This window comes from Gallus gallus, chromosome Z (assembly GCF_016699485.2).
Source record: "Gallus gallus isolate bGalGal1 chromosome Z, bGalGal1.mat.broiler.GRCg7b, whole genome shotgun sequence".
NCBI classification, from domain to species: Eukaryota; Metazoa; Chordata; class Aves; order Galliformes; family Phasianidae; genus Gallus; species Gallus gallus.
In genome coordinates, this window is record NC_052572.1 from 21,180,148 (window position 1) to 21,204,851 (window position 24,704).

Below are 24,704 nucleotides of genomic sequence, written 5' to 3' on the forward strand. Positions count from 1 at the left end.
GGTGTTCATTGTGGGTTTGTTAGTAAATCATTTCAGATGTGTTTGGCTTTTTACAACATTTGATAGCAGAAAAGTATTAGTGCACCATTCTAATTGGTGGCAACTAATTATTTTCGCAGAGGTTTGGGAGACTGAAATAGAAAGAGAATGAACCATCTTATTTCTTAGCAACAATGCTTTTTCTAAAGATGAAGAGTAGTGAAGGACTAATGCAGGAAAACTATATTACCCATAGCATCTCTGATAGCCATCTGATAGAGAGGTCATAAAAATGAATGTTGATCAGGAACAGTGTATGGGTATTTGAACTCTGAGAGAGTGAACTGTCCGAAAAACTTAATAATAAAGTGCATATTGTTTCCTGTAAATGAATTCATTATACTTGATGCAGATCATCCTGTCTAATGAATTGTTAAATCTATCAGGAAGGTGATAATAGTGGATGGTACACTGATTGAGCAAGAAGAGACAGTCCTCTTCACGTCCTGTTACTCTAAGCCTGTTCTAGTAAATGAAAACGTGAATAGTAAAAACTCCAACTTTACCAACCAGTGTTTGAGAAATGTGCATTCTTGTACTTCCCCAGGCTCCTGGCTATGGTGATGTAAGGCTTTCTCTGGAGACAATACCAGACACCGTAAATTTGGAAGAGCCTTTTGATATTACTTGTAAAATAACAAATTGCAGGTAATGATGTCATGAGAGTCTTGTTCATTTTCTTGAGTTTTTAAGTTGTGGCTATTGCATTTTTCAGGGCATTTCTCCTGAAATATTTCAAACGTGGACTTTACTTTGAATACCACCAAACTGCTGGTTCATTACTTTAAACATCTTCTGGATTCCGGTGATCCTAAATAATTAAATCTGTCTTCCATTATTATGTGGTAATACTGTTCTAATTAGGAGACTGTCAAAAACCAGCAGTGGAATTCTGCAGAATTGGCTGCAGTATCTATAAGATTTCACAGTTCAATTGCATAGTTAAAGCAGAAGTCCTCTTAGTTCTTTCACAGAACTAGTGCTTGTTTTGCTTTTTTTTTTTTTTTTTTTTGAATTACAGATAAATTTATTGGAATAAGTACCATTTATATCAAGTCTGATTTTACTGATAGTTCTGTACCACCCCTAGAATGTCTGCTAAACATTGTCTTAAGTGGTCTTTTGTGGGTCTTTATCCATGTTTTGACTTGATTTGTATTTACACTGTGGTCTCCAATAGACCTTTATTGTCTCCTGCAGCACTTTTGTAAAGTAATTCTAAATAAAATTTGAAGCCAGGAACTAAAGGAACCTGGTCTGCAGGAACTGCTCATTTTGTATCTTACAGTTCACTGAAAAGGTGAATATGTTATTATCTTCTCCAATTAACTAGATCCATGACAGAACGTTTACATTAGCCAAGGCTGTGTATATATAAATTAGTGCACATCACAGTAAATCTTACTTGCTGTCTTATATAAATTAATTTTAAGTGTTCCATTAATAACAACCCAAATAATAATCTAGCTGATAAATATCTGCAGTCCTTGAATGGTTAAAAAAAAAAAAGCCCACAGGTTTATTTTCATTTTTTAATTTCCTCTAGCAGTGAAAGGACTATGGATCTGGTTTTAGAAATGTGCAATACTAATTCCATCCACTGGTGTGGAGTTTCTGGAAGACAACTTGGAAAATTACATCCTAGTTCCTCTCTCCGTCTTGCACTTACATTATTGTCTTCAGTGCAGGGATTGCAAGTAAGTCAATGGCATAGATTTGTTATAAAATACCTGTTTTATAAGCTTAGTAATTCTAATAATGGGTCTTATATTTTTTTTCCTTTTTAGAGTGTTTCTGGCTTAAGACTTACCGACACATTTTTGAAGAGAACATACGAATATGATGATATTGCACAGGTCTGCGTCGTTTCTTCAAAAGTAAAACAAGAAAGCTGAAGAAAAGTTTTATTTCTGCTGTTTGTTTTTTTTGGACCAACTTCTTGTGTTTTTGCAGTTAAATCATATTGCGTAAAGAGAAAATTAACCCCCAGTATATGCATAGACACAAGTTGCTTATTTAATTTCTCTGAGCATTTTTTTAATGTTTTAAAATCTTTTGAAAAGATGTATATGCATCTTAATGAAAATAAAGCCTTTGAAAAAAAAAAAACATAGCTCTAGCAAATTGTATTACATTAAATGTTGTGTTGGGTGGGGATAAGGACTGATGTGGAGTTTCTTTGAATCTGCTTAGTTAAAATAGCAGAACACTGTATTTGTTTTTTGTTATTTTAATTATCTTAAACATTTTGAAGTTATTAAATTGTGGTTCTGACAAAAACTGCTTTAGTGTGAAGGATTTAGCCTTTCACAAACGAGTTTCAGGAATTCAAATCCCAAAAGAAATACTTCTGGGTGTCTGGAGTAGCAGTATATTTGCATGGCACATGTCTAGCCATGAGGTGAAAGGGAGCACTTACTGCTATTGAGGTGCTAGTAGACTAGATTATCAATCAAAGAATGTGCTTGTAATGGCTCAGTTGCTGGAAAGAAATAATGCAGCAAATATATCCTAATTAGTTTTTCTTGTGTAGCATAGGTGGAGAAATTTCACTGATTTGTGCTTCCCTGCAATTGCAGGGCATGTTGTGAACGGGTATGTTATTTTTCTGCTACGAGGGAACTCAGGCATTTTTTGATTGTTAAACTGAGGTAGTGCAAATTATTTTTCCCATGCCAGAAAGCAGTGCCAAAAAGTCTACATTAACAAAACTGTTAAGAAAATGAGAAGAAAACTGTCTGTCCTAGATCAAGGTCTGCAAAGCACATCCACAGAGGACTTCAGCACTCTGTTAAGCACTAAAATATACTTTTCCCTAGCTTTGTTTTGACATAATATTGAAATCTTTTTGGATGAAATATCTTAAAGTCGCCAAAAGTTAGCTATTTAATACAGAAGATGTTTGCTGATACTCCTAGTTCAGTAGTGTTTATTCAATAGTAAATCCAATAGTATATCCAATAGTTTATCCAATAGTAAATAGAATCCAATAGTAAAGATTCTCTTTCATGGTTTGTCAAACCATATTGTCATTTAGTAACTGTAGTTTTGAAAACATATACTTTAGACTTCACTATACATGGAATCTTTCAATTTTAATTTTCAGTCTTAAGATACTGGATAAATTTATGTCCAGTTAACTAAATTAAAGGAATAAAATAAGATTATTCTCTGCACATTAATAAGATGCATACCGAGCAATTACCTACATATTATTTTCAGAGGTACCAATAAGCTAAAACAGTAAAGCCACAGCTGTCCAAACAAAAAAAAATGTAAATAACTTTATTAATAATCTGTTTTCAAGTTAAATTGACACAAACTTAAGATGTGACCATGTGGTAATAAGAGGTAGGAGTAGTACGGGAATGGTAGACAATTTGCATTTTGTCAGTATGATTACTTTTAGCCCCCAAACAGTGTATGAAGATCTCTTCACAAGTTGCAGACTTAATTCTGTCTTGGTATGAGTGAATTCACTTCATACTCATTAGAGAACCAGAAGTGCAACACAAACAATTTCTATGGTGAATATTTCATTAGATGTTTTTCTAATCAGGCATAGTCAGTATATATTTCCATGCAAGCAGGCTACAGTTTACAGTTTGAGTGCAGAATGTTTTTTTCCTCTAACCATTATCACACTTAAATGTTGATGGAGTAATAACGATACAAAATCAATTTGGTGTTACATGTGTATTTGTTCAGTTAAATGAAAAACTGCAACTGACTTCAATTTAAAACAGTATTTACTGTGGTTGGGGTTTACCACTTGATCTAGCAGGATGAAAAATTTTAGTGCAAAAAAAAGTGTAGTTATTACACAGGAAAAGGATTCCTTCCTCACCCTGTGTTAAAGGCATATTGCATGACTTCGTGAAACAATTCAGCCTATTCAAGGCCAAATAGATTTCAGCATAAATAATCCCTCTGTTCCTGGCTTCAATAGGAAAACATGCAATAATGGCTCCTGTTATTGGTTGCACTGTCTTTTATTGAGGCTATAAAGCCCTTTTTGTTAATACACAAGAAACAAAGAATGTTTACAAGTATTACACGAGTTGTAGCACATTCCAAAAAAGTTAGCTAATGCCATCATTGTAATACATATTCTGGTTACATATGATTTGTACAGGCATAAAACCTAAATGTTGACGATGCTGTAGTACGTAAAATATCCATAAAGATGATTTCAGTCTTTTCAAATAACAAACCAATAGCTCATTTCTCTTTTACCTTAGGGACTGATTAAACTCTGTCTGATAAATACAATAAACTATAGGGCCATAGCAGTGGACGATTTAAAAAATAAAAAAAGCATGTTTATGGAAGACAGTACAACCTCTACAGCAGTTTATCAGTATTACCACACTTTGATGTTTTTAAGGAATTCCTAAGAGGTTCTTCACACTTGCTGTTTTAAAGTAGAAAGATATCTGCATCAACAGTGCTGCCAACAGAAGTATGAACTAATTGAGAGAGATCCCCATGTGCTATCCAGACATTCCTGGATTTACTACTCTCCCCTTAGCAAAGCTAATAAAACTCACTATGGAGGAAAATTAAGGAAATGTGAAGATTAATAGGAGTTATGTGCTAGGAGCAATGCTTCTTTCCTGACACAACACAGAACACTGTTTGTACAGTAGTTTTAGCCCACGTAGCACATACATACATCGACCTTTCTTGTAGACAGCATCCTTTCCTGTTATGTTAGTGTAACTGAACTTAACTCACAGATTAAGATTCAGAATCTTAACTACTTCTGGAAAAAGACCACATTAAAAAGGTTCTTTGTCATCAAATGTTCTTTTTTAGTTTTTATTTGGAAATGTATTTATTTAATGTGAAGCTTAAATATCTTCACAGTCCTAAGAAGGCAGCCACAGCAACTTAGGGATAATTTTATTTTAAGTTAGTGCTGTGTGTTGGGTTGCTCTGTTGAAGACACTACGAATATCTTGATGCTGCTGTATTAAGCGTATGTGTTCAACAGATGATAATGTGGATTTTGTGTTTCTGGGATTTTTTTGTTTGTTTGTTTTCTTCATTTCATTTCTCCTTGGACCCAGCTGCATTTTTTCCCTGTGTTTTAGCTGCTGAAGGCTTGTACAATGGATGCACACATTTCTTAGTGGAGTCCCTGACTTAGTCACACTTCTGCATTTTTTGAGTTTGTTTCTCTCTTTTTCCCCCACAAGATAAATCAGATATAATGTGTAATGTCCAAGGAGTTACTGTGTCTTTTTCCATTGGGGAGCCTCTGTTTTATTCTTCCAGGCTGCCTCTAGTCTGAGAGGCCAGTAGAGGGCACTTTGTCTTAGGAATCAAAGCAGGCTCCTCAAATCGGTTTTAGTTTCTATTTAGAAAGAGGAAATTACGTGTTGAGAAGCTCCCTGGAGCTGAAACAGATGTACCTCATAGCAGAAAGCAATCTGAGCAGCAAGCAGAATTTAAAAGAAAATACAGACAAACAGCGGTCTCTTTCAGAATAAAGTTAGCTGATTAAGAATGCCAACGTAAGAACAGAAATAAGAAAAACTGGAAAAATCTTTAGCCATACAATCATTGCTAAAAGTAGATACATGCAATGAATCTGAGGCCAGTGATTTATCTCACAGGAACAGAAAGAGAATCCTTCTAAGGCAATCATTTTTGATTACTTTTCAGTACATTATATTAATACAGTCATATGATCACTTTTAGTTTATTACAGTTCTTAATGTTAAGTTTATGTTAAATACTGCATACATACAGAATGTAATGCAGTTTGCAATGCCTGTGAAAACAGCGCCACACTGCTGGCCTCCAGGGTTGATCTGATGGTATACATGGCAGCTGAGAAGCCTGAAACTCCTTAATACTATTTCCTTACCAAGCCAAATTGTATATTGGTGTATGTATAATTCCACTTAAGAATTATCCTTTTTCTCTACAGTTTTTGGTACTCCTTTACATGCAGTCATTTCCTTTTCTCCAGCCCAATGATGTTGAAAAAGTACTTCATGTTACCACTGACAGCCTCTCCACAGATACAAACAGACTTCAAGCAGAAGTTTTATGTACATTCTACACGCCAACACTGATTTACACTCATTACAGAAGGGCACATCAGATGTCCATTACAAGGACTGATGAAGCTATTGTTTCAGCAGCTGTAACAATTTTCATCATCAGAATAACATGCCTTTTACATTAGGATTTTAGAATTAAGATGTTACACTAAATCAGCCAACTGCAGAACTCCTTGCCATTCAGCACCGCTGGAGATCAATCTAATGCACATACTGAAAATGACTCGTACATAAGGATTTTAATAAACCACTGAATGTATTTAGCATATTAATCTTCAGAGGATTAACTATACATTAAATGATGTTATGTGCAATAGATCTGTTTAACAGATTTATTCTTGTTTGCAAACACACACAAAGAATTTTCAGTCTTCTATTCAAGCAGAAGAGTTAACAATGGTGCTTTTGCTACTAACTATGGTATGCATTTTGGGGTTATATACCATTTCAATTCACAGGACTCATGTAAGTCAGGAATGTTCCTCAGTGCTGCCACTGAAAGATCTGCTCCGGACATGATTTCTCAGTTGCTCTATGAGCTCTGGATTCTGCTGCTGTATCTGTTGTGCAAACTGCTGCCCCCTGTGTTGAAAAGTTTTAAATAACTAATTGAAAAAGGAACAGAGATTCGTAACAAAATGAGATAACCTAATGTAATTGAAAACCGCATTATAGGAAAATTAAGACTAAAGATACCTTGATTAAGGCTATCCAACAAGGTACCTATAGTATCATGACTTTACCTACTTGAAATCTCACCAGTCTCTTCCTCATCAGGTTTTTTGGACTACTTTTCCATTTGGTAACATGGAAAAAAGGTATTATTTTACTTACTAAAATATAGCAGCATACATAGTATTGTGATTTGCTCCCTTCTCTTTGAGATGATCTGTAGTAGGAGTTAAAGGTAACCACTCTTAGATAACTAAGGCTGAAGTGCAACCTTATGTTAATTTTTCTAGAAACGTAGTACGTGGCTGGCAACTTATAGCAGGAGCTCAACAGAAGGAAGTCCCTTGCATGATTGAAGTAATAGCAGATGCATCTCCACAATAGTTGCAGCTTAAGATTGGAATTCTTGTTGAGATTCATTCCATGTAGGAGATAAGCATGACACTGGTTTACTACAAAAAGCAACTATGTAAAATCTGTTACCTCATGGACGGCCAGCCATGACATTCAATCTTCTGCATTTTTTCCAAATATCAAAGGTTAATCAGACTCCTTTCAACTAAAGTGAAGGTTGAAGAAGAGCCACCATTTTCATAAGTCTAGGGGCATTTCTGTACATTGCACAGTTTTTGTAAAAATGGCCCTTGATTTTGAAGGGTCACCGTCCTGTCTGAGATGCCAATGATAATTTATTCTTCCCTTGATGAGGCAAAACTTAAAAAGGTTTGAAACAGGCTAGGAGACTGAAAATAAAACTGTAGGACTGTTACTAGGATTTGCCATATAAGCAATTGCACGTTTTTGTGCTAACTCTTCCAGATGCATCATTATTATAATGTTATAAAAGACTGGGGTTCTGACTTTTGTAAAAGCCACTCTCTTACTATTATCTGGAGCCCTGGAGCCCTTTTAGTCTAAACATAGGTTTGCCAGAGCACTGTCAGTCAGGAGGCAACTTCAGAACTTGCTGCAACTTGTGCTAGGTAAATTTGCAGCTTTTTTAAGTCTGGGATATCAGGTAGTAAAACTGATCAACACAGTCTGAAATGTACTTTGTACGACTACGAGACTGAAGGGTCTGAGTAGCGCTCAAGTTGCATTTAGAAAATTAACACTATGAAAACTAGAAAGTGAAACTGAGCACATGGTCATTGCAATTGATGGAGATGCACAATATGTAAGCCTTTAGGACCTTTGATTTAATAATAACCAGGCACACAATGAGAAAAGGCCACAGTTTAACTGGTTTGATACTATCCCTTTTTAATACATAGTGTGCTATGAAGTTTCTACAAATGTATCAGTAAAATTATGATTCATAATACTTACGCATGGATCAGGCTGGACAAATCTGACAGGCCACCAACACCTGCAGCAGGGCCACCAATGGCATTTGACATCATCCCTGACATCCTGGAACAGTTAGCACAGCGTTGGCATTGGGGTCTGCAGGGACCTTTACAGTAAGCAATAAACTGTAGTTCTTTGTTGAATTGCAGGAAGGAACTAAGCTGTGAGAGGAAGAAACTGCAGTAGTTCTATTTACAGTAAACAAATACAGAATTACATTTTCAGGAATTCAGTAGTGACTAACTTTTCTTTTATTTCAACCCTTAAAGACATTTGTTTCAGTAGTACTCCATTTTTATACTTACAGTTGTTGAACCTGGGGATTCTGCATTAAGCTTGCTGCCTGGAATAGACAATATATAGTTACAATTATAACATTTTACAACACTTCTATTACATAGGTGTCCCTGAGAAAAATGTGAAAAAAAATCAAAGTGTATTCTATGTTTTATTACAAAATTAAGCATATGTACAATATGTGTGATCTCCAGCAAAAAGAATCATTACAGTTAAATATTTGACAGATATGATGCTGAGATAATTTTTAACGTTAGACAACAGATTCACATTGAAGATTCACACGTGAAACATATGACAAGAAGTCAAACATAAAACCTTGTACCCTAAAAATGAAAAAAAAAAACATTCTAAGTGCAAAGGTTTTCTATGAAGCATTTAAAATTCCCAAGCTTCAGAAATCATTTCTGCAACCATTTATGTAGTGGGAATAAGCTGTTAAAGCAATAGCCAGATAAAACAAAATATTGCAGAGCAAACCAGATTGTGAACTTTATACTACAGTTTTGTAACATATTTTCTTCGGTTATTTGTATATCTTGTGCATCTTCTTACTTTGTTTTACGAATGAGGTTATTTGTATTCTCATTCACAGGGTACCTCAAAATTCTGTTGTGTTTACTGTAGTGTAAGAGTGTATAGTGACAGATCGCATAGAGGAAACTAGGTGATGGCTTAAAGCTAGTAACATAATTCCTACAAAAATCTGTGGCCAAAGGCATAATGCAGTGTGTGCCCATTCACTATTTTATTATGTGTACTAAAAAAAACCCAGACATATAAAACATTAGTTGGCCAATATATCTTCATACAACCTCTCAAAAGTAAATCAGCTATTTTATCTAGTCTACATTCGGATATAAAAATGTCAATTTCAGATCTCTTCTAAGGGAGATCCAGGACTTCTTCCTCTCTCTCATCAATTGCAGGTTTGATCTAGGTTATCAGGCCAAAAAGGAGGCCAGAAATACCTTTCTCAAGGTAAATCACCCTTTTCCTTGAAACAAAACAAAACAACAAAGAAACAACAAAACAAACCCCAAACTCCCTACCACCAAAGGAAAAGTTTATTCATTCTAGGGTGAGTGCCCTGTGTTCTGTTCACTCGACCTTCTTCTACAAATGATACATACAAAGCCCTTCCTCATAGTTAGCTCCATAATGACTGGTACGTCTCTGACTCTAGACAGATTTGGACTGCCTGAGTAGTCACTTCCGTATTACCAGTACACATTTTGTCTGTAAAGTGGTACATAGAACTCCAGTGCTATTGCATCCATCACTTCTTCCTTGCTTAATGTCTATATGGATTGATCTTTGTTTTCCATTCTGAAGTACTGGTTGATATGTCCAATCCTTGAGGAACTACCAGAAGGGTAGAACAGTTTTAACTGCATTCTCAAAGGAAATAAGTATTTTTTGGCATTTCTTTCCTGCAAATTCCATTCTTCAACGTTAATCTATACCATTTGGCTAAGACAGACCTTCATGAACAGAAAACTATTGAAGGACAAAACTACAACTTGAAAGAGTGCTGGAAGTAAAAGCAAAGCATGATATATTTCTTAGATTCACTATTTGCACATCTCTTGAAGTACTACACACATAAAGATGTCAGAGATAATTTGAAAGGGTAAGAACAAAAAGGTGTTCTGTGCAGTTATTGCTTTAGTCTTTTGTTGAGTAGACTGCATCTGAATCAACAGCTATTCATTTGAGAGGAGATTTCTTTGTTGACTGTCAACTGTGGTGGATAAAAAAGATATCCCCACCATGATGTTGACACGTTTTGCTACTCTTGCCGTCTTTGAAAGCAGCACAGCTATCTACGTATATCATTGTATGTTCTTAAGTAGGATAGAATCAACTGGAGATCTGACAAGCATTAGAGTAAATTTATCCTCCCGTTTTAGGTTTAAATACAAAATGACTTAGAAAAATTTAAATTCAGGATAATGCAACTTATCTATTATAATAAGCACTAAAAACACTTGTGTTATTAGACAAGAGTTGTTCTTAAAACTTCAGCCTTAAAAGCAATGTAACGTAAAGCCTGAAATACACTCACCATGCTAATGAAGGCAGGATTGTTTATCAAGCTTGCCATGTCAAAACTCAGCCCAGTTCCAGTCTAAAAAGAAGTAAGATCTGAAGGTAAGTTTAGCTCCAAAATATCAGTCAAAACCATTGTTAATAAATAAATGCAGAGCTAACTTACAGGACTGGACATGTCTCTTAGTTTCTGTTCTGCTATTTTCAAATTTGACTTATAAGAATCATTTTCTGGATCAAGATCCAGTGCTTTTTGGTAACTGGTAATTGCTTCTTCATATTTGTTCACTGAGGTCAGAGCCAACCTAAAGTGAAATAAAGAAATCCTGGGTAGAATATTATCAGCCATCAAAAGATAATGATACATTCTCTGCTTCAATTAAAACAACATCTCACAACTAACTCTATCTTGAGCATTAAGTTAAAGGATGTTTTGCTGTTGTGCTACTCCTGCTTAGCGTAAACCTTTATTACTGCAGAACAGATGATCCTCAAGAACTCATATGGCATCATCTACTCCATACGTATGGAAGTTTCATTAAAAACTCTGGCATTATCAAATGATTTAGTTTCTGAAAACACAAGCTGCACTCAGGAATTCCCCTTACTGTTTCCTCCAGTCCTTTTGATCCAAGAGATTATTTGGAAAGGTATATTTGGAAGATAAGTAGTGTTAAGATACTTCTAATATGAATTCTGCTGCTGCAAGAAAACAAAGAGTAAAACCATGAGTTTCAATGTAACAGACTTTTGCACTGGATCGGCGTAAGGTTTTCCTCTCGGATCTTCTACATCACTGCTTGACAAATAGGTTATAGAGGACAGTAGCAGTATCTTTAAAAAAGATATGTTTCGGAAAAGCCTGCTTAATGTTCTGAAAAATATTATTCTCCAGCAGCTCAAGAGTGCACAGAATGGATTATCTACTACTTCTGAAACAATATTTGTTTTCAAATTTGTTTAGCTCCCACATTATAAACATTTCCTTTCTTGGAGCTATTCCAGAAGTCCATCTGGTTGCAGTTTCAGTTCTGCCTTCTGCTATATATTCAATTTATGCTGATCACAAAGCTAACCTGATTTTTTCCTCATTTTGTGAAAGCTCTGTGTAACCTACATTCCACTAATATTTAGTACTCCAGTTCCCCTTTAGTATGTGCTGAGCTATGCAGACAGGTTTGATAAGCTTGTGCTAATAACCACCATGAGACCTTGGTTTTTATCGCAGGCAAGAGAGCTCAGTGTGTTCGATACATCAGTCATGGTCATCACTCTCAGCTATAACAAACTCAGTAACAGCACAGGACTCCAGTATAAAACTTCTAGAGTAACTCATGCGATATTTTTTCCTCAACACAATTGCTCTCATGAACTGTGTTCTCCCTCTTGGCCCATAAATTAGCAGTTTCTAACCAGAGGATAAATGCAGTCAGATATTTCTGTGATGCAATTGTGTTTATTTATGGAAAAAAGTATGTAAAATTCTGCTTCTTCGTATACACTACAGTCCGAACAGCGGGCAAGTCTCCTTGCTCACAATTCATTTCTTTTAACTGTCTACACAGCTGCATATTTCTGTAAGATTTCTGTTTATTTCTATGACATCAAGACACAGAATTTTACATCAAATCCTCAGAAAAACCGATTCACTTCTGTAACTCAGTTAGAAAAACTAGCATTCTCACATGGCTTTTTTTTTCTTTTGAGACAGTGGTTTCTGTGCTTTTCTTCCCCAGTTATTACTAAACAAGCACTGTATCCTCACTCAGCCTAAGCCAAATATGTTAATCTTTCTAGCTGCTGAGTTGAACAGTACCCTGTAGTTGAGAATATATCCCCTTTTAAAGCAGTCAGACAAAAAAAAAAAAAAAAAAAAAAGGAAAAGCTTGAGTGCTTGAGAATGTGAGATCCCACTTAACACTGTTAATGAAATAGTACACTCATCTTACATCCGAAACTCTAAAATAACCTCCAATTTTCAGTTAAATCACCCTGTAGTTTCCCTCCGTCTCACTGAAAACTGAAGATCTTGGGTTCTGCCATATGCAGAAAAAAAAATCTAAGGAGACGTACATAATCCTTACAATATCCTTACAAGCAAAATAATTATGCACCATCTCAAGGCTACATTTGTACTATTAAAATAAACTGTGTCTGGTAAGGTTTTCAAGTTACAGAATTCTATCAACTTTGATTTTAAATAAATGTTCCCTGGCATGGTGTTGTCCCAGGCCAGCTAGCCCAAACAATTCTGGGGCACGGTTCAGAAGTTAACACAGGCCAATGGTATTTAGCAATACGCAGTCTGGATGTGGTCACTCCATAACTAGATTTTAAACAATAATATGGACGTGGGCTATTTTGTGCCATCTGATCCCAAAGAACAACCTCAAGCATTTTTTGCATTTACTAGTGTAGATAAACTTCAAAAGCCAAAGGGCTGAAGAAGTATTCAGCCCACATCCTCACAATATGCTCTGTTATTGAAAATGCAAAGCTAGATATCTTAGAATTTTGGCACTTCACTCAAATAGACATTCTTTTTCAGACTGCACTTAGCAGATCCTCTGCCTGAAGGGGCAATCCTGTTAACTCCTCAGCCTGGATGAAGAAAATTGCTGAAGTTTTAGTATGACTAAACATCTGCTTCCTGGGAGCTACTGAACAGAAAAATCAGGCTTCTACTGCTAGCGCTGAAGCCCCAGTACTTTAAAAGATGCTGTTCTCTAATTGCATCATTAACAGATTCCTTTTTCCAACAGCAGAATTTGCATTAGTCATAAGTAGGTAGGAGGTAGAAAAGAAAAAAACACAGAATGACTTCCTAAACAAAATTTGCAAAGTTGATAAAATGAAATTAAAACAAAACAAAACCCCCAAAACAGACAAGATTCAGTATGAAAATGTTAAGATCAATTAAAACTCAAGATCAATAAAACTTAAAGCTGACACCCTGAGTCATCCTCAGAAAATTGCTACACTTCCAGAATAAGAACATCAGCTAAGTAAAACAACATAGCTCCACTTATTTCTGAAAATGTACGCTGATTTGCACATGGGTTTTCAGTGTTTACTCAGATTTCCATTAGCTTACCCCATTCTTCCATATGCTTTGCTGTACTTTGGGTCTATTGCTATGGCTCTCTCACAGTCCTTTATTGCTTCACTGTACTTATTGAGTTTACTTTGAGCAGCTGCCCTAGGAGAAAGTGGAGAAAGAAAGGAGAGAGCTTAGTCAAAAAAACAGGAACAGCAAGATCAACACAAGCTGATGTTTTGGCATGTTGATGACTAACTTCATACATCTTCAATCTGTCTGACTTTTCATTCACTATATAGGCAATGTGTCAGCTTTCCTCAATGAAGTAGGACAAGCAAACATTCTTAATATGCTAAAGTGTATTGCTGGACTAGGGCTTTGGAGAACACACTTGTCTTTGAAGGCACAAAGGAGAAATAATCCTAAGAAACTGTTCTAAATCCAGCATAAGACTATGCACAAAATACATCACAAAACCTATTGCATGAAGTGAAACTCGCAAGTAAAATCATTTTTCCAGTAAGGAGTATATTTTTAATGCTATTCAAAGGAACACTCTAATTTTTCTCTGCTCTCTTTTTAGCAGTTATGAATCTGTGCTTCAGGAAGCAGAGAGTTGCCTTTCTGTAGGAGCCATCCCACTTGATCTCTGAAAATGGCTTCAGGAGAACAACTTAGCAGCTTCATGCCAGCTTTGAACTGAAGCCATATTTATTTTACACACACACAATTGTACCTCAGTAAAACTCATGCTTGCAAATAAATTGGGGTGACGCTTGTCAACAATCTCTGAATTACTAAATAAAAATTGCACCTCTATGCCAGCGATAACACTGAAATACTAAATACTGTGGTTATTTACACTTGCCCTAAAAAGATGATAGTAACAAATTAACACTCAGAATTTCCCCACTACGAAAGGTCTAATAATAATCCAGTTTTTTCTTCCTTCATTAAAAAAAAACTATAGGAGAAATACTATTCCATTACATGTAGCATTTTAAAAACTTTTTAAATTAGGAAAGCTAGATGCTATGATCACCACTCAGTCCCTTCTCCTGCGATAGCTTGAAATGGCATTTTTTCCCTGGCTTTGTGTAAGCAGTCTGTTCAGAAGACATGCGAGTCCTTTTAAATATTTAGCATATTTCACAGTTTTGTAGCTCTGTGAATGCCAGTAAGTTTATAGATAAAACTTGGGGATTGCATTCTCATGCATTCGAGCAGAAAATATTATTTCCATATTTACAAAAAAATGTGCAGACAGTTAAAACTTCAATGGCATCTAATCTTTCTCATTTTTCACAGAGCTGAAAGTAAAAAAAGCAATATTTTAGAAAGCAGTAATTCCTGAGAAGAGAAAGGCCTATGTTTATTCAGATACTGCATACCTCTGGGAACTCCAGAGAACTGCCTGTCTTCTTTTATGTAACTCTGTACAATACTGTGCTCATGGACATCAAGATTTGTTTTGGTTCTCATCAAAGTTGCACACAGAATGAAAAATTTCTGCCTTCTTTGCCAACTACAGATTTGCTGCTGAAGCTCATTCTATTGAAGAAATTTTCTGCAACTTTGAAAAGCTTTTGAATCAGGTCTTTTATTAACATTTTATAGCTATAATCATTTATGCGATCCGTTTTCTAAGTTAACATAGATTATTTACATTTTTAACTACTGTATTAGTGATGTAAAATAATATTACTATGTTGTACATTCCCTTTTTCTTTATGCTTGCCACAAAACACCAAGTCTCACTTGTATTAATCACAAACTAAACGGTGGAGCAATGGAAGCACAGCCCCCAGAAAGGAAAAATCCACAGCATGCAGTACCACAAGGACAGGTTGACAGCACTCAAATTATCATGTCCTTTCTGGAAACAGATGCACTCAAGAGTAAGGTACAGAGGTGCTCTACAGGCAGGGCATAACTGCCTAGTTACAGAGGGCCTCAAAATGTACTGCCTTTGTTCTAATAATGGTCCTCAGGGCAATATACTGAAAGTGCAACCTGCTGCTGCTACTGCAATAACGTGCCCTTTCAGACTTCACCTAGTCCCATGTCAGTACTATGGTGAAGAACTGATTATACAACAAAATTATAAGAACGTGGTCTTGTTATTTCTCAACAGATCATGCACAAGATTACAGAATATTTATGCAATCTTTGAAATCTCCAAAATGTTATACCCACATCAGTGCTTTTTTTTCTAAGGCTAGTCAGTACTATAGAAGACTGAAATAACAACTACACCACCAGAAGAAAAGGCTCTTATTATTCTCAACACACTGGGAAAAGCCTAGGTCATGATTTTACTATAAACATCCAAACTTACAAAAAGCTGACATCCAATGTCAAAGTAATTTTAAAGCCCACATGACACTTTCTGATACAGATTTGCTGAAGTATTCCAATTCTGCTTCATACCTGCTACAAATTTACCACGTTAATATACAAATATCATTTTTTTCTAGCCTCACATGGTTTTGATCTACATAATATTTTATATTTTAAAAAATGCTTATGAGGTTTGGGAATAAAACGTGTGTATTATTTTGTTTTTACCTGTTGCAGTAATAGACTGCATTGTTTGGATCCAGCTCTATTGCCCTCGTATAACAATCCACTGCAGCACCATAATTTTCTTCTTTCATATGATTGTTACCTGCAATAAGTTACAAAAACCTCTTAAGTAATTAGAAGACACTGAAGAAAGTAGAGAAGCCACATTACAGCACCTAAATAAGGCAGTTCTGACAGGATGTTTTTGAGATATATTCTTTAAAATGTAACTGGCATGGAATAAAGCAAATAGAAGCATATACCATGTCTGTAAAGGTTATTAAGTGCATTGCAGTGCACCACATAAGCCTTTTTCTTCTTATCTTTTTTTTTCTATTTCATACTTTCCAGACAATTTCTGCCGCTAAGGAAAGATCACTTTGTTGAGAAACATAACTGTAGTTGCAGTACCACTCTAATATAGATTAATCAGTAATCTAATAAGCAATTTGTTAACTCCTTAATGGTCTTACATCAGTAAAAAAATTTCCCTGTGACTATTCATTTAATAAGGGAAATAAGCCTCACTTCCACGATGTTGCTACATGCTTCATTAGTTAGCATAATGAGAAGCATATATATAGCAGAGGTAGCCTAAAAACAATTCAAAGATATTTTTTTCTTTTTAATCTTTAAAACACTGACACTCTGCTCAATAACATCTCATACTTTATCTTTTTAAGCCTGCTTCAGTGAAAAAGCTGCAGAAACATAGTTTTTCTATGGAAACAGATTGTTGAAGCAAGTTCTTTCAAAACAAAAAACTATTTTGTGCATTCCTTCCTTGCTGACATTGAGCAGTTGTGGTTTCTTTCATTCTTCATAACAGAGTAATAGATAAAAAAAATCCTACTCCAGGATACTTAAGCTGAACGTCATCCCTGGTGCATCCCTGGTGCCACCGCTATGGATTCTTGGCCTGCTAGATCCTGCAGAAGCCTTGGTTCCCAGCAATGCCAAAAAGTTATCAGGAAAATTACATACTTCCACTGATTTCCCTGTACCTTGGCAAAGTATTTCAGCCCTCCCCCAAAATAAGGAAGAAAAGGGACAGGTCAATAGGTTATTACTGCTGTAGATAACTGCATAAAAGCAAATAAAGCAAGACTGTGGAACAAGTAGTTCTAGGTGATGGTAATAACTGCAAACAATTATAATGGCATTTATTTGTGACCATGGAGCATTTGATAAACAAAACCAGATTTAGGTAACAAAGTATCATCAATGTAGTAAAAATGTACAATGTAGTACACCTCTTCCCCATACTGATATACCAGACTGTAATTAGCCAGCAGTCCCTGCCTGTGAGAAGGCAAACTGAAAGTGTAATTGCTCATGTGCAGTCAGGGATGTGTGGCCTAGGAAGAACACAGGGATGCCACCCAGACATGCAGAAGTGAGATCAGGAAAGCCAAGGCACAGAGGGAACTAAAGTTGGTGAGGGATGTGAAAAATAACAAAAAGGTACACTGGTACCTATAGGTACACTGGGCAGCAGAGACGGTACAAAGAGAACGTACTGTACTCCCTGTGATGAACTCAACGATTTCTGCCTCAGTCCTCACTTGCAGCCCCCATCTCTCACATCCCTGAATCTCTAGCTGGGGGCGGAGAGAGCAAAATTTTCCAGGCCCACAACTGACACACCATTTCTTTAAGTTAAAGTTCTGCACAAATAAATCCTACTGAGAGTTAAGACTCACAAGGTACACGCACTCAACAAGATTGTGCTACCTGACATTTCTCTAAAACACAACTACTACTGATGGCCATCAAAGTTGGAATTTTTGATACTGGTCTGAACAAAAGGTGACCAGAAACACTTTGCTAAGTTGGAGCTAGTATCAGTGGGTACCAATTGTTCTCTCTCTCCAGCTAAAAACTGGCTAAAGGAAAACAGAAGAAAACAGAGACCCGCTATTTCTGCTAAGATTAAGAAATCCAGGACAAAAGGAATAGCAACTGTAATATTCCACATTGACGCCAGACAAAAAAATCTTAGTCCATTTCACAAACCCTTGTGGCCTGACAGATAAGGAGATGGAAGACATTGATTAAGGTCACAGAATGTTGTAATACCTACAGAGTGCTGGATAACCTTACAGTCCTGTAATCATACCAAGTGCTGCTAGTACTTTCTTAGAATCCAGACAGAGCATATCACTTATCTCTCTTAGAACATAATGATCATCATGGAAAATAAGCTGAATTTTCTGTACAGGTTGTGCTGCCCAGCACAGATGCATTGCCATCACTACCCATGATAACAACAACAACAGAAAAAAAACCTTAACAAGATGTTCATTACTTTGTTAAATTACAAACCTTCATCCTTCAGACGGTCAGCCTTTTCAATATCCTCCGGTAAAGAATCCAAGAGAGGCAGCTTATCATTCTGTATATAAACAAAATGAGCATTTCTTTTTTCATTAAAATATAAGAGCTATATGTATACATATATATGGTTATACTAAAAAGAATCTTCCATCCTGGATGCCATTCTATCAACAAACAAACAGATCTTCTGTATTGCAGAGGAAGTATGAAAGAACTGAAACATCACTAACATCCTCAGAAAAGAAAGATAGCATGCTTTCTACAACCAAAGAAACCCTATGGCTCAACACACATTTTAAGGACATCAGGAAGAAGAAATATGAAATATGCAATCCATCATGGTTTTTGTGTTACCTGTACTGGGAACTCCCAGGTAACACTTATTTGTATGTGTTTGAAAAGTTCCCAGTTTAAGGTTAGTGCTCATCTAAATTATTTCCACAGTGGAGTGAGAAGTATCAGAAAACTGCAGATGACCTCAAGCACTGTGCAGATAATTAACTCTGAGAATCGCAAGATGCTTAACTGAGGGATAAAATCCTTCAAGTGACAACTTGACCTCCACTGTTTGGTAATCTTATGCATGGAACTGTCCTTGTCTTGCTGAAAGTAACTCCTCATACTGTCCCAAAAGAGTTCACTCTTATGTTTTACAGAAATTTCATTTTTTCACATATTTTCCTTAAGCTTTCACATTGTTTTAGCCTATACAGCACTTTTAAAGTTGTGTATACAACACAAGATCTTATCACGTACTGGCAAAAAATGCTGAAATTTAAATTTAAATCTTACCTTGTGGAAAGAATTTGCAAATATTTCTATCAAATGCTGTGGAGGTGCAAGATGAGTGTCTTCTGGGTTAATCTTAAAAACGGTCTCCAGACACTGAATTGCAACTTACAAGGAAAATAATAATAATAATAATAAAAATTAACTCAGCAGTTTCTCAAAAGAAGTGTAATTTCATTAATTTATTTATAAAGTTGTGGTTCACACTTCCTTATTCAGCTACTAAGAGCCGCAGTATGGGACACACCACAGGACTGACTAAAAGCTATATAAAATCTTTACCTGTTCTGCCATTATTCTTAAACAAATATATAATATTTCTTTCAATCCTCTGAATCAATCATCTGATTAATTAAATGATTAAATGGCACTCCCAATCCTGCAATAATTACATATGCTCACAATATGCAATTCTAAAGTAGACCAGGTATCAAAATGAAGTCTTAAATGTGAGCACATAATTTCAGGCAAAAGAAGATAAATAGGAATTACTATATGTAATTCTGTATAAACACATTTTCTGTTAATTATAATATTTCAAATTGTGTCAATATTTTCCCTAACGTTTGAGACCCTGGTAGAATGTTTCCATCAAAGTACATCATCAAATGTTTTAGATTGAAAACTGAGGAGGAACAAAGAAGAATCTTCATGAAGCCTGATTTGAACAGAAAATGAATTACCCAATATTATACTTCATTTTACACACACTTTAAGCTGAACTAGAGGTTACCTGGAATAGATGAACTCCAACTAAGTATCAGTAAAAACTAAATCTTAGAATTTAAAATTAATTTCAGCTCCGTGCATTACAAGAGACCTGAATGCTGGCCCAAACATTAAAGTAAAATTACTGAAAGTTAACAATAAGACCAATTTGCGGAGGCTTTCTGTCATAGCTGAGGAAAAAAAAAAGTAAACCTATAAAATAAATACTAAAACTTAGAAGATTTTTTTGAAAGCCTCTCATAGCATACCAAGCGTAACGAAATTAAAGCTTGAATACATGGTTAAACATGCATACAACTTGCTTCTGTGGCCTATAAGTGTTGAATGTACATTGGTTTGCCAGATTCTGAATTACTCAGTAGTGTGCTGAATGATTTGTGTTAAACTCCTTTGTCTCCTGCTACGTAGAAAAACTTTTAGTAAAGCGAGCTTTACTGGTTATGCTGAATTCTGAACCAGGTATTAACAGTACTTCTTATCAGTGCAGCTCAGTCTCAACCTACTTCATCCTGTGTATAACTACCCTCATCCAAAGCATGACGTGCATCCTTCATCTTAAGAAGTGCATTCCACGGTTTCAAAAGCACTGCCTTTGCAAACTCAATGCAGTAATAAGCAGTAAATAAATAAATCACAGCCCTTCTGTATAGAGTTCTGCTTTAATTCCACAGTAATAGGTGCTACAAACAGGAACAACGTGTAGAAACTGTATATACAAAAGGGAAATGACTGCCTCTTAGATACATTATCTAAAATACAACTTGGCAGAAGTGAAGTTGCTAATTCATACAATGCTGTTGAACGTTAGCCAGCAGAGATTTGTATCACTCATCTAGATCCTGGACTGCGGAAGAATATATTTCTCCAGTCTACCTTCTGATTATTCCCATTTTCTCAAATTAAGACATTTTATTCATCACGTAAGCATGGGAAATTTGCACTATCATTGACATCATGTTTTAATTAGAACACACAAGAGTTTGAATATGTGCCAGACTTATACTTTGATAAAATTCTCAATTTTACTTATAATGTTTCTACTTCTTTTTATTGTTTTGTGGGGAATAGAAAATACTTAAATTACTTCCTGGCACAGCCACTTATCACACCCTGTTTTCTTTTTTCACAAACACCAGGATGCACAAGGTACCAATGAAAAATAATTTGACAAAGAATGACAAAATAATTATTTTGTCCTTTAAGTTTCCACCTGACATAACCAATTCCATTGCTAAGACCAGGCCTATTGCTATTGCACATGCAGTAAAGATATCGTGCACAATTAAAAAGAGTCAATTACTCAGAATGCTTGCCTCTGATCCTCTAACACATAGCATATGGTAAGAAACTGCTGGCAGGGTACAGCTCTAAAATTAGGATTTCATATCCGTATTAAAATGGTAAACTTTACGTAAGAATTAAGTGAGGGTTTCTAATATTTTTATTCAGAAAATAAGATCTATAAAATGTTGATTCTTTCAGGCAAACAGAGGCTAAGACTGCTTTGAAACATGTACTCAGGTCAATCTTCATAGGCATAACCCAATGTTTATCAGTGTTATTATAAAAACAGAAGGAATACTCTTCATCTCCTATTATATAATTTCCAAAAACACTGCTTTCTTTCATGAGCTGAATATAACTTCACTATAATACTGCTATAACCTAACACAAGTTAAATTCATACATGTGGAAAGTGATAGCCATCTATATGTGTTGCTCCAAATGTAATGCCTCCTATTTATTTCCACAGAAACTTTGACGGCTACAAAGAAGGCGGTGACAGAATTTGACAGAGAAAATGCTCAGCTACAACACACTGTTTGTCAGCGCAGTCACCACCATTAGTTCTGTGTTTTTGCCAGCAAAGAACAAGAGCCTGCATGAAGCGTTTGTAAAGATCTGCAGCAGCAGAGGTACACTGTCACTGTTTGCCACTGCTGAAATGCACCGCCCACTGCCTCACTGTGCTCACATCCACTGCTTGGTCTCCATAAACATTCAGCAAGTGTTGTGAATGTTAATGGGTGCCAATTTTTCCACATGGAAGAATTCAGTGTCACACCGTTGCTCCATCCACACTTCCATGTCAGACACCATTCTGTCAGACTGCCCCTCTGCTGCCATCCGTCACACGGCAACAACATGGAATGGAACACTGGTGGGAATATTGGTTCAGCTTCAACTGCCATACCACAAACATCTGCCTCTGACATGGTGAGCCAACATAACAAAATGACGCAAAACCACATCTGTGGAATAACCTCTGAATAATATGCAACACATGTTTCTTCCTGGCTTACATTACTGAAAAACTACAATGTAAAAGCAAGAGACACTGAAAGGAAGAACATTCCAGGTTTCTGTTTCAAAGTTTATGTCTCTGAGAAGCATGACATGCTTCTCAATCCCAACTCCTAAATGTTCAGATAACTGCCAGGATGCCACTTACTGCACTGCTATTCCCTGTCTCCAACTTATCCTCCTTTTTTGAGTCGTGAAGCCTTAGACTGCTTAGAACAGTACATAGGTCTCTTATACAGATGCTATGAAAAGCCAATCACAGAATTAATTATTAATTCTACACTGGGATATTACTTCCTAGGAATCAGAAAAAAGAATGACAGCAATGAAAGCAACATGTATTCCTCTCTGCTGGTGGAGGAATACACACACAGAAGTCCATCTCTCTGTGGCTATGTTTTTTTGTTAATAGGAACTATACTACAGTGAACATATTCCTTACTGTGCACTCTTTGGAATTGCTATTTATGTGAAAAAGCAATAGAAAATATTTATTTTCTATACCCCTAGGTTCTTTTAGCTTTCCCCGATGAGCTACCTGGAACTCTTATATGTCTTCTAAGTATGAAACAGTTCTCTCTGTTTTCCTGGAAGCATAGCTTCCAGCAGGATCTGTTCCATCACCTTTCCCAGTACAGAGGTGAGACTGACAGGTTGTTTGCTCCCTGTGTCATCCTTTTTACCCTTCTTAGCAAGTGTACCCAGGATGGCATGCATCTCGATAGCACTATCATCACACATTAGTGCTACTGCAGCTCATTCATTACCAATGGCAGCCCTGAAACCGTTATGTCTGTTGCTTCAATAACTCTTCTCTTCATTTTAGATGTGTATGAAACTGTCTGGTGTCACTCCTGGTGAACGCTGGCAGATGGGTGTTTAGGAGCTTGTGAGAGGGCTCTGGTGAGCAGCGTTTGCTCCATACTCTTAATGCGATGGATGCATACACAAATCATACCCATAGTCTGCTTTCTGGCACTGCCTAACTTGATGTGATTCATACTTAAAATCAACTTTGTGACTTTAGAACATTTTTAACATGAGAGATGGTTTCAAAATCAACCATTTCCGAAATACTGTGATCTTATTCACTTGCCATTTTGTGGCAGTTTCATTTAGATCCCTCCAATTACTTTCTGCAGTAACACACACCAAATAATGTAATGTGTGCACGCACAGTACCTGCCCAGGTACTGCTGCTTTCACCACTTACCTTCTAAGCTTTCTTGTTCATCTGGAGTGAAAGTTTCCATCTGACTCTGCTCTCTCAGGAAATGGATGAAAGCATAAACCAAGCGTTTCACCGAAGACATTTTCAAATGGATGAATTTCTCCTGTCTTAAAAAAAATACAGGATCCCTTATTTCAGAGAAAGAAAAAAAAAATAGGGAGGGGGGAGAGAAGCTTTATAATGTGTCAGAACACGCGCTTCGGGCCCAGCTGTTAATTGCTGGAGCACCTAAGTTAGAAGTGAACACAACACAGGAAAAATTATCCTTCACAAAAAGCCCAATATGACACCGCCATGAAACGAGCCATTGGCTGTGCAGGTTACAGGCATCTCCTGCAACCCTCCAACCCGCCATCAGAAGGGCAGAGATTTCCCCCAGATTCATTCCTGCGGGAGGCTTCACAGAAGACACCTCATGAACTTCTGTTTCCAAAGGATGCGGTTTGGATTTTATTTTTTTCCTAAGACGTTCGCATTTTGGAGAGGGAAAACATGCCTGAGTCATAACCAGCTAAGACCCACACGGAGAGCAGCGATGCGATGAAACACGCTTCGGCAGCAGCTGCCGTGCCCCGGACGCCGCGGTGCCGTATGCTGCGCGTCCGCCCCGGGCACAGCGGGAGCGCCGCGACCTCGGCTCTCGCGGGGATCGGGGACACGGGCGGCTCTGATTCGCATTCCGCATCAGCTGCCAGTTACATAACTTTCAGGAAAACCCCATTTCCAACTTTCTGAGCTATTTTTCCTAGACCACGTTGAATCAAACGGGCACGAGATGACACCCAGCCCCCGGGGAAGGCGGCGCAGCGATCGATGAACGGCAACGCCAGGGTCAGCGCCGGCGAAATCCTCCCCCCACCCCTCGAGCCCGCACCGGAGGGCCGAGGTCGGCTACCGCGGGCTGAGCGCAGCGAAGGGCCGAGATAACGGCCAACGAGAGGCTCCCGGGCCGGGCAGCGCCGCTGGCTCACCGGGCTCCACCGGCACGGCTGAGGGCCGCCATGCCCCCGAGAGCTCCCGCGGCTCGGCGGCAGAGCCCGGGGAACGGGGCCACCCCACGCCCGCCCCCCACCGCCCCGCTCCGCGCCGCCCCGGGGCATCGCCTTACCGCGCGGCCAGCCGAGCGCGTCCCGTCAGCGCCGCGCGGGGCGGGAGGAGAGAGGGGGCGGGAGGAGAGAGGCGCCGGGGGCGGTGGCACCGCGCGGCGGAGGCGGCGGAAGCGGAT

General features: G+C 37.3%; 2 protein-coding genes across 6 annotated transcripts in view; one reads left to right on the forward strand and one right to left on the reverse strand.

The window, feature by feature from the left end:
- The window catches only part of TRAPPC13 (trafficking protein particle complex 13), a 27,953-nt gene extending 22,364 nt beyond the window's left edge, over positions 1-5,589 (forward strand). Inside the window, exons 11-13 of one of the 4 annotated variants that reach the window (XM_015277311.4) lie at positions 587-687; positions 1,589-1,736; positions 1,827-5,589. In XM_015277311.4, coding sequence (XP_015132797.1) covers positions 587-687; positions 1,589-1,736; positions 1,827-1,934 — 357 coding nt within the window. In that variant the 3' untranslated portion in view covers positions 1,935-5,589. Of the gene's footprint in view, positions 1-586; positions 688-1,585; positions 1,737-1,826 lie in introns of all 4 variants that reach the window. The other 3 variants (XM_015277312.4, NM_001194996.2, NM_001006577.3) reach the window with 3 other exon arrangements.
- SGTB (small glutamine rich tetratricopeptide repeat containing beta) lies at positions 4,013-24,637 on the reverse strand. Of its 2 annotated transcripts, none has more exons than XM_046905337.1 (11): positions 24,451-24,637; positions 23,462-23,586; positions 19,219-19,322; positions 18,415-18,484; positions 16,093-16,192; positions 13,579-13,683; positions 10,651-10,789; positions 10,501-10,563; positions 8,441-8,478; positions 8,115-8,198; positions 4,013-6,695 (listed from the first exon to the last, which is right to left on the reverse strand). In XM_046905337.1, the coding sequence occupies exons 1-11, from the start codon at positions 24,480-24,482 to the stop codon at positions 6,584-6,586; spliced, it is 972 nt and encodes a 323-aa protein (XP_046761293.1). In that variant the 5' UTR covers positions 24,483-24,637; the 3' UTR covers positions 4,013-6,583. The 2 variants fall into 2 exon arrangements, with proteins under 2 accessions (XP_046761293.1, NP_001026589.1); NM_001031418.2 differs by having other exon boundaries at positions 24,588-24,628.
- Positions 24,638-24,704: the final 67 nt, after the last annotated feature.